General features: G+C 42.0%; 1 protein-coding gene across 3 annotated transcripts in view; it reads left to right on the top strand.

The window, feature by feature from the left end:
• Positions 1-9,472, top strand: part of ELF5 (E74 like ETS transcription factor 5) — a 22,709-nt gene extending 13,237 nt beyond the window's left edge. For 2 of the 3 annotated variants that reach the window (XM_080594507.1, XM_080594506.1), the window contains 3 exons: positions 149-295; positions 1,343-1,538; positions 2,733-9,472. In XM_080594507.1, coding sequence (XP_080450633.1) covers positions 149-295; positions 1,343-1,538; positions 2,733-2,829 — 440 coding nt within the window. In that variant the 3' untranslated portion in view covers positions 2,830-9,472. The remainder of the gene's footprint in view (positions 1-148; positions 296-1,342; positions 1,539-2,732) is intronic. The other variant, XM_080594508.1, reaches the window with a different exon arrangement.

A 9,472-nucleotide genomic window follows, 5' to 3' on the forward strand; every position in this document is an offset into this window, starting at 1 on the left:
AAATTTCATGTGTGTTGTTGTGCTGCAAGCCATCCAGTTGCATTAATTATTCACCTGGATTTACCTTTGTGCTAGAGCTTTATTAAAGAGATTAAAGTTAGTAGCTCCCATACCCACTTTGACTTAATGTTGCATGACATTTGAATAGGTGACCTTTTGACCAAGTTGCCACCAGACTCAGGAGTTCCTTCTTCACTTCTCACGTTATTCTGCAGTTCAGTCCCAGCGCGTGATAAGGCATGCGTGAGGGCAGGTGGCATCAACGGCCAGGAATGTCACAGTCATGGTAGAACAAGTAAGTACATATCAGAAAGTCAAAACAGGAATTAAGATTGCACAGGCCACATTGCTCTAAATCTCCAGCTCCATGTGGTTATCAAAAGAAACTTTAATGGTACCACAAATAAATAGAATTTCACTGAGGTTTGGCTTTCAAGTACTGCCAGCTCTCATGATTTTATCATGAGACTTGAGGTACTTGGCATTTTTCTTAAAGCCACATCTCTTTTTCTGTTTATATTTCTAGCCATCTCAGTTGCACAATGACTGGAGAACGTAAACTGAAAATAACCTAAAGGTTCTAAACACAGAAAACCAAATAAGAGACCTCAGATATTATTATAACTTCCATTATTCTTCTACTGCTCCCAGGACTTTGGGGGGCAGACTCATGGTTTTTAAATGCTCGGGGTCTGTGTTGGGATTCAGCATTCATTTAACTCCCGGTACCTTGATTAGCTACTACCCAACCAATCTGAAGTTAAGGCAATAGCTACATATAACAGCTATGCCTACTGGTTTAGTAGAGTCCCTCTATTCATGGCACATCTGATGCCCAAAGAAGCCTCTGAATCGAGTTGAAGCAACAGAGAGAAGAATCCATCAATGCTGGGAAATGCTGCAGCTCCTCATACTATCATCTCATTTTTAGTCAACCCAATGTTTTTTACTATCTTTCATTTCAAACACTTTACATGAACTTGAAAAATGCTTTAAAAGCATCAAGTTAAATACTGTGTTGAAGCTGTCAATGATGAGTGGAACGGAACCAATGAATGACAACTTAAACTGTGCAAGACAATAAAATTCCTGGAGTAGAAGACAGATTCTAGCACAACAGGCATTTGAAAAGCCCTGATTTATTTTTACCTGGAGCAAGTAATGTGAATCCACTGACAGAGAGGCAATGCACTAAAATTTCCAAAGTTATATTCTGGTAAATGCAACCAGACAATGAGATTGACTACCTGGTGACAGAGTGTACTGTAAATATAATTCTGTCTTAGTACTTTGGCATGAGTAAGAAAAAATCTACTAAATAGCTGTCTTCTTCCTGTTCCAGACCTGCAGAGTTCTCATTTGTGGGAATTTGTAAGAGACCTTCTCCTTTCTCCTGAAGAAAATGGAGGCATTCTGGAATGGGAGGACAGGGGACAAGGCATTTTTCGGGTTGTTAAATCAGAAGCTCTGGCAAAGATGTGGGGACAAAGGAAGAAAAATGATAGAATGACATATGAAAAATTGAGCCGAGCTCTCCGGTGAGTTAACAGGTGGAAGGGCCCCTCACTTCAGTTGACTTCTACCTCGGCATCCATTTCTCATAACTATCCTGAAAACTCAGGTTGGGCGGATGGGGGTTGGTTACTTTCTTCCTGGTTATTCTATACGTCAGAGATAGCACCCAGTTTCCTTTATTTCTAAATAGGATCACAGGGCTAAATTTAAACTAGTACAGAGTTGTAACTCTGTCGATAGCAATGAAGCTATCACACTTTAACTCAGCTGAGAATTTAGATTACATTTGCAAAATGACATTACAAAATGACCCATCTTGCTCTACCAGTAACATCAGCAGTTTCTTCTGAACTGTGGTAATCTTAGGTAAAAATACAGCCAGCCAACCAAAGAAAACACTTCTTTGTATTTGTTGTGGTTTAACCCGGCTGGCAGCTAAACACCACACAGCCGTTCGCTCACCCTCCCCCCTCCCTCTCTGGGATGGGGGGAGAGAAACGGGAAAGTGAAGCCTGTGAGTTGAGATAAAGACAGTTTATTAAGACAGGAAAATAATAATAACAATAATAATAATAATAGTGATAATGGTAATAGTATTAACAATAATAATGTGTAAGAAAACAAGTGATGCACAATGCAATTGCTCACCACCCGCTGACCGATGCCCAGCCTATTCCCGAGCAGCCGGCCCCCCCACCCCGGCCAGCCACCCCTATATATTGTTTAGCATGACGTCAGATGGTATGGAATACCCCTTTGGCCAGTTTGGGTCAGCTGTCCTGGGTCTGTCCCCTCCCAGCTCCTGCTGCACCCCCAGCCTGCTCGCTGGCAGGACAGAGCAAGAAGCCGAAAAGTCCTTGGCCTGGTGTAAACACTGCTCTGCAACAATTAAAACATCAGCATGTTATCAGCGCTCTTCTCATCCTAATCCAAAACATAGCACCCTACCAGCTACTATGAGCTACTTAACTCTGTCCTAACTGGAACCAGGACAGTATTCCTTCTATTTTTCAAAGAGTGGAAGGTATAATCCAAAGCACCTGGGAAAGCTATTGCCCTCTAAAGTCACAAAATAGCCATTTAACAGAAATAAAGACTGGAAAGAACACATTGACTCCTGTGCTGTTCTCTGACCATGAAGCCCACATAAAGAACTCCTGTAATCTGAGTTCTACTACTTTCTCCATTGCTTTTGTTTGCTTGTTTTTCCCCTGCAGATACTATTATAAAACAGGCATTTTGGAACGAGTGGACAGAAGGCTGGTATACAAGTTCGGGAAGAATGCCCATGGATGGCAGGAGAACAAGATATGAACTGCCCCGTGCTTCCACCTCAGCACAAAAGACATCACAGCCTGAATAGTCCAGCTGCAATGGACACCTGAGAGAGAAGTTGTCCTCTCCCTCTCTCCCCTCTGCCTGTCTGGACGAATTCATTGCAGTCTGCTTCAAGAGACAGGCTACAGCAACAAAAAGAGCACTTGAATTTTGGAGTCGACCTCCCCTCCGTGCTTTCTGCCAAGCACTGTCTCCTAGTAAGCCTTTAGGAATATCTTTACTGCTGCTCAAGTGACCTGCCTGTCTCCCTGTCTCAACCAGTATGATCACTGACCAGTATGAAATTCCTTGCCATTCTGCTGACATTTAAAGGAGACTCTTTATGGATATCTCCCAGTTAGTTTACTACATTTCTGAAGAATATAAAAAAGTTTCTCTTTCATTTGATAAAAATACTCTTCTAATCCATTCCACTCTGAACCACTGCATTTCTCAGATATGCTAGAAAACAATATGTTGTCCAAAATGAACAATTCAATCCCCTCTATATGCCTGGATTTAATATGCCCAGTCAACCTAGTTAACAAAGAAATACAACTCAAATCTGAAATACTTATCAAACAGTTACCTGCTTTAGCTACTAACTCCATCTGTGCAAAGATATATAATCAATGTATACTTGGTGTATTTCTTTTTAATCTAAAAAGAGTTCACTGCAGTTATTTATCGTTGTTCTATATTGGTGAGTTGCAATTGATCACAGTATCGGTTCTGCTATTCAGCAGAACAAATATGATTTTTATAATAAAGAATGCTGAAGGCAAATATTCACTTCTGTATAATACAAGTTCACTATCTACAAACTCTCACGCAGGGAAGCTTGAATTTTCCTGCTATTAACCTTCATGAAGGTGAATTCAAGTCACTGCTGTATTTGGAAGACGCAGTTCTGGAAAGGGTACGAGCAGGTTAGTTTTGAAATGCAAATGAATATCTGTGGAGAGATTTCTATGGAGCTTTTGCCCACACCTGTACAGAAATGGGATGAATTCTTCAAAGCATCCCATGACATACAGTTGTACATACACCAACAAAATTAATGTGCGGTGCATGCCCTCAGCTGCTCCATAGATCAACCCTACAATAAGTAAATTGGTTAGAAAGGAAGGCGGTAGGTATATGAGAATTCAATTGTGGTTTTTGAACATATCACAACTATTCAGTAGTTCTACAGGGATCGTTTCTTCCACATAATGAATTTAAGCAACAACTGTAAATCTATCAACCATTCTAGGCTTACCACAAGTGCCATTCAAGGAATTTCAATGGGGCTTTGGCCTTGCTTTCCAATGGACAGCTCTGTAGCACATTACTCTGCATAATCACTGTTCACTGTTGAGCTCCTTTGTTCATTAACCGTAAGAGTCTTTTTCTTGCAACTCGGAAAACTGTTATTGTTTGCAATATTAATGAGGTTTTGTGGCAAGTGTTTAAGGACTCAGATTAACAAATTAAGTACTGCTGCTGCAACCCCATTTTAGGTTGGTACCACACTACACAGGATAAGTGGGCAACAGCTGGGATAGAGGATGGTGATTACTGACTTTAGAACCTAGATTGTGTCCCGGCTACATCTCTACCCATCAAAGGCTGCAAAATTCAGATTAGAGATGGCTATCACTAAAGTTTCTTTCAGAAGTTATCTGTTTGAAAAGACTCCTCTTCAGTTTTCCAGCCATTTGTTTATTTTTATCTCTGTAACAGCAACAGACATTCATGTTGGGAAATAACCCCCATAGGAATACAAACATGGTTTCAAGGGCATACTGTGAAAAATGCTCCAAGTTTATTGCAGCTTCCTATTTCGTAATATGGGAGATTGACTTTGCTGAAAGAAAAGTCATCAGTCACAAAGAAAACAAAGGCACAAAACCCCACATAGAAATATTTCTCAGTCTATGACAAGGCAGAACCGGGAGATGCACACTTTTAAATATATTTTACTGCCTAAATTACACCATTGTTAGAGAACAAATATTCAGTTTAGGCTGCTAATAAAAGTCAAATATGCAGATTTTTTGAAAACCAGCAGGAATTACCTTCTGTTTCCTAGTTCTGTGATGTTCTGCCACCATCACTGACAAAAACCAGCCAGGTGGCCCTCACTTTTACCACACCTGTGCCACATCAAAAGGAACATCAGCAAACCACAAGGCCCCAACACAGTTACGCAGATTTACTGAAAATGTGTTCTTAAAATGTGAACGACTGTAAAATATCTACTTCTGGATTTGTATAGCTTTCTGCCAACTGCAATTTGTTAACAATGTGAATGAAATATTTAATATGCAAGACCCATGGCTTTCTTCCATTCGTGTTTCCCTAACTCATATCAGGGATACACAAAACACCTTTGGATGTTTATAAAGAAGTATTTATGAACCAATAACAGAAACACTTCTACAGCCCTTCTTTCGGTGCGTTTGTGTTTCAAGTAACTGCTTGATTTAAAGAGAAAAGCCACACTCACGGATGATGCCATTCACGACCCATGCAGGCTCTAAAGCATATGCACAAAACAGCCTCTTCACACCATATGCTGGAGGCTAACACACACCTCCGGGTTAACAGTACTATAAGCCTACAAGAAGGATGCCAGAGGGAACCAAAGTCAACCTTTAAGCCAGGACACAGCAAGGCTCAGGGCTGAGGGCTCCAGCGGCTCCACATGGCAGCAGGGCCTGCAGCCTAGGCCTGTCCCACCTCTCCCACCTGTCTGGGCCCGGGCAGCCCCAGCCCTGGGCACCAGGCATCTCCCTGGGGCCAGTCCGGGGTCAGACACAGCCCCAAATGGCTAGGCAGCGCTATCCGGGCAGTGCGATGGGGACAGGGACAGCCAAGACTGGGTCATCACTGGGGCCCCGGACACTGCCAGTGTGAAGGGAGGCGGGGCAGGGTCAGTCAGCCTGGAGTACCCTCAGGGCCCTCATGCTACAACACTGTTCAAAAACTTATTATGACTGACTCTTCTTTCACAGTAAGAATGAAAGTACGGAGGACATGATAACACTAATCAGAACAGTTTTCACAAAATTTAAGCCCTCATCTCAATCTCTTCCCCAAGTGCCCAATCTGGGCGGTGCAGGCCAGAATGCTTTCCCCCGGCCATGAGGGAAAGATGGCCGCAGAGCTTCCCTCCTGCTTGCCCTCAGGCACCACACAGACATGGCCAACACCGCAGAAGGCTATTTCAGATACTGTTAGCCATAAGGCTGAGCACACAGCCTAGAACTCTTTTTTATTATTTATTTATTTTGTAAAAGGAAAAAAAAAAAAGAGGCCACTCCCTGAGGCCTGTTTAAGCATGGTTCAGAAAGAATGTGTTAAAAAGTCTGAAAGTCTTAAAAAGACTACGGCAAATTGTCAGTGTTGTGACTGATGGTGTTGACATAATTTATTCCAACCAAGTGTATTGTATTTTCTGTGTATTTTCAGCCAGGAACAAAAGTTGTTCAGCTGTTCCCCGACGCTCATGAATGCAGTGTATAACCAAACACCAAAGCAACTTAATACAATCCTCCTGAAACAGATAAGGCATTTATTTCTAAGACCAAAGTAGGGTAAAAAAGATACAGCTTTATTTCTCATATGCTGCCTTCTTGTGCCACTGAAACATCTATGCATGACACAATAAAGATCCTTAATGTCTTTAAGAGTAGAAACTGTTCAGCTATTGATGTTAAAGTGCCAATTCAAGTGTCATTTTTTTAAATCTCAAAACAGATTTCAAAACCTATTTTATTCAGAAAGCAAAGGCTGTTGATGTAGCCTACCTAGACTTCAGCAGGGCCTTTGACACGGTCTCCTATAGTATTCTCCTGGAGAAGCTGGCAGCCCACGGCTTGGACAGTCACACTCTTTGCTGAGTTAAAAATTGGCTGGAGGGCCAGGCCCAGAGAGTGGTGGCGAAGGGAGTGAAATCCAGCTGGTGACCCATCACCGGTGATGTTCCCTAGGGTCAGTGTTGGGGCCCATCTTCTTTAATATCTTTATTGATGATTTGGATGAGGGAATTGAGTGCACCCTCAGTAAGTTTGCAGACAATACCAAGTTGGCGGGAAGCGTCGATCTGCCAGACAGCAGAAGGGCCCTGCAGAGGGACCTCAGTTTTGGGACCCTCAGTAAAAGAAGGACATCAAGGCCATGGAGCATGCCCAGAGAAGGACTACCAAGCTGCTGAAGGGCCTGGAACACAAGTCCTGTGAGGAGTGGCTGAGGGAACTGGGGTTGTTTAGTCTGGAGAAGAGGAGGCTTAAGGGAGACCTTGTTGCTCTCTACAGCTACCTGAAAGGAAGTTGTGGGGAGCAGGGCATCAGCCTCTTCTCGCAGATAACTCGTGATAGGACTAGAGGGAATGGCCTCAAGTTGCTCCAGTGGAGGTTCAAGTTGGAAATTGGGAGACATTTCTTCTCAGAAAGAGTAGTCAGGCATTGGAACAGGTTTCCCAAGGAAGTCGTGGAGTCACGATCCCTGGGAGTGTTCAAGGAATAGTTGGACCTGGTGCTTAGGGACATGGTTTAGTGGGTGACATTGGTAGTAGGGTGATGGTTGGACCAGATGATCTTGGAGGTCTTTTCCAACCTTAATGATTCTATGATCATTATTAAGGCTCTGAGCCAAAAAAAATACACCAACTTTTACATCGTGATTCCCACCTAGTACTATCCTAAGCTGTCAAAAAGCACAGATCTGTAAGGGAGGCACAAGTACTGCACAGGCTTATGGTGTCTTCAGAAGCATGTAATTTTGCAGCACAGTGTCTTTGCCATTTGGAATTCTCTCTTGCAAAGCACCATCTAAGCTGAATCACAGCTTTTCAAGAAAAATCCTGCCCCCAGAATACCACTCTTAGTGACATCTGTGTTCAACCTGCATTTTGCCAGGTTGAAGCAAAAATTGAACCCATATGTCAGCCCTTCCACATGCCAGAAAAATGCCTTAGCCTATTTCAGCAATAAATGATAAACATTTTACTAATTGAAGCAAGGATTTCAAGCTGATTATGCCTCTAGACAACACATAAATAAGAGTGCAATTCTATCATTCAGGCATGATGATCCCCATCACTACTTGCCTCTAACACAGTGGAAATATGGAGGCCAAGGACTTTGTTATGAACTGCAGCACCAACCAGCACTAATTGGAAGAACCTCAGCTCTCAGAGCCTGTTCTGTAAAATCCTGCCAAGTCTTAACAAATAGAGACCTGGTTCTTACTCAGCAACTTTCTGTCACAAATGGAAATACATGCATTGCATATTACTGCTTCAAGCTCGAAAAAGAATTATACTACTGCTCCATGCAGTAATGTCTTTGAAGATTCACTCTATAAGCTCAGCATACAGCAAGTTTGAGCAGCCTGATCTTGAACAATGTTCTTTGAAAGGTTTAACCTTTCTCCTGGAGGCGCAAGGTGCAAAACGTGCGCATGCGCTAATTGCATCACAAGTTCCAGTGAAATCCTCTCCAAAATGAGCTACAGAAGAATTAGAAAGGATTTTATAGAACATTTCTTAATACATTTTCCACTCTACACAAGTTCTCATTAAATACAAAGTAAAAATTTAACTACTATATTATTCCCTTTCTTTCTTTTGTTCTATTTTTAGTAAGCAGGCATATAACCTAATTACAGTATTCTGCATATGTGTTGTCACTTCCCAGAATACAAAACTGGGAAAAGTCCTTTTTTTTTTTTTAACCAATATTTAATTTGGACTGAATATCGAAGTTGGAGTGACATTCTCACACTTTTAATTTGCCAAATACTACATTCTTCTTATTTAAAGAAAACATTAAAATCACTAAAAGAAAAAGTCTCAGAACAAAGTAGGTTGTTTATCCAGTGAAAATCCTGTAAGGGAGAATTTTCCTTCACCCTTAGGTGACCTTTTCAGCGCTATTTATACCAAAGAGCTTGCATACAGGTGCTGTCGCCAGGCAAATATTAGAAGAATTTTTATCTGAAATGGTAATACAAATTAGTAGGGGAACAGACAGGAATTTATCAGCTCCAGACACACACTCGGTTGTTCTCACATCCCAAACCCTCCAAGCTATACAGTAGATCCAATAAGAGAGAAGTGTGATGAGCTTCATGCTGGTCCAGCTAACCAGATTATCAGACCAAAAGTAGTTTCGAGCCTTGACTTTCTTTGCATCTTTGAAGCAAGACAAGTTGACATTTGCACAAATATTTGCATGGCAAGGAGAAGGAGAAAATGAAGATCTGCCTATGTTTTTTCTCAGCAGTGCTCTCCCACTGAGCTTCATATTGCTGACATATGTCTCCAGGACTAAATTCATTCATCCCTCCCCATTACCCTCTCTGTACAGATAACCCACGTCTGCTTTTGAAATGGCACTAGTAATCATAGCTTCCATGCTCTTCACCCCAGTGGGCTTTCTTAAGATGTCTTTCATACAGGGTCCTGAAGCCCAGCCAATTATTCTCTCTCATCCATGGGAAGGCAGGAACACAAAACAAGAGCAGCAAGTCTTAGTAGTACAGAAGAGCATCCACATCTTGTCTTCAAACATGCAGCATCTACAGATTCCTTTGGAGGTCTCCAGGCCACTCAAGGCATTTCCAGATCTATGAAGAAGCTATTTCCATCTAT

Source organism: Anser brachyrhynchus (assembly GCF_964034855.1).
Source record: "Anser brachyrhynchus genome assembly, chromosome: 5".
Lineage (NCBI taxonomy): Eukaryota > Metazoa > Chordata > Aves > Anseriformes > Anatidae > Anser > Anser brachyrhynchus.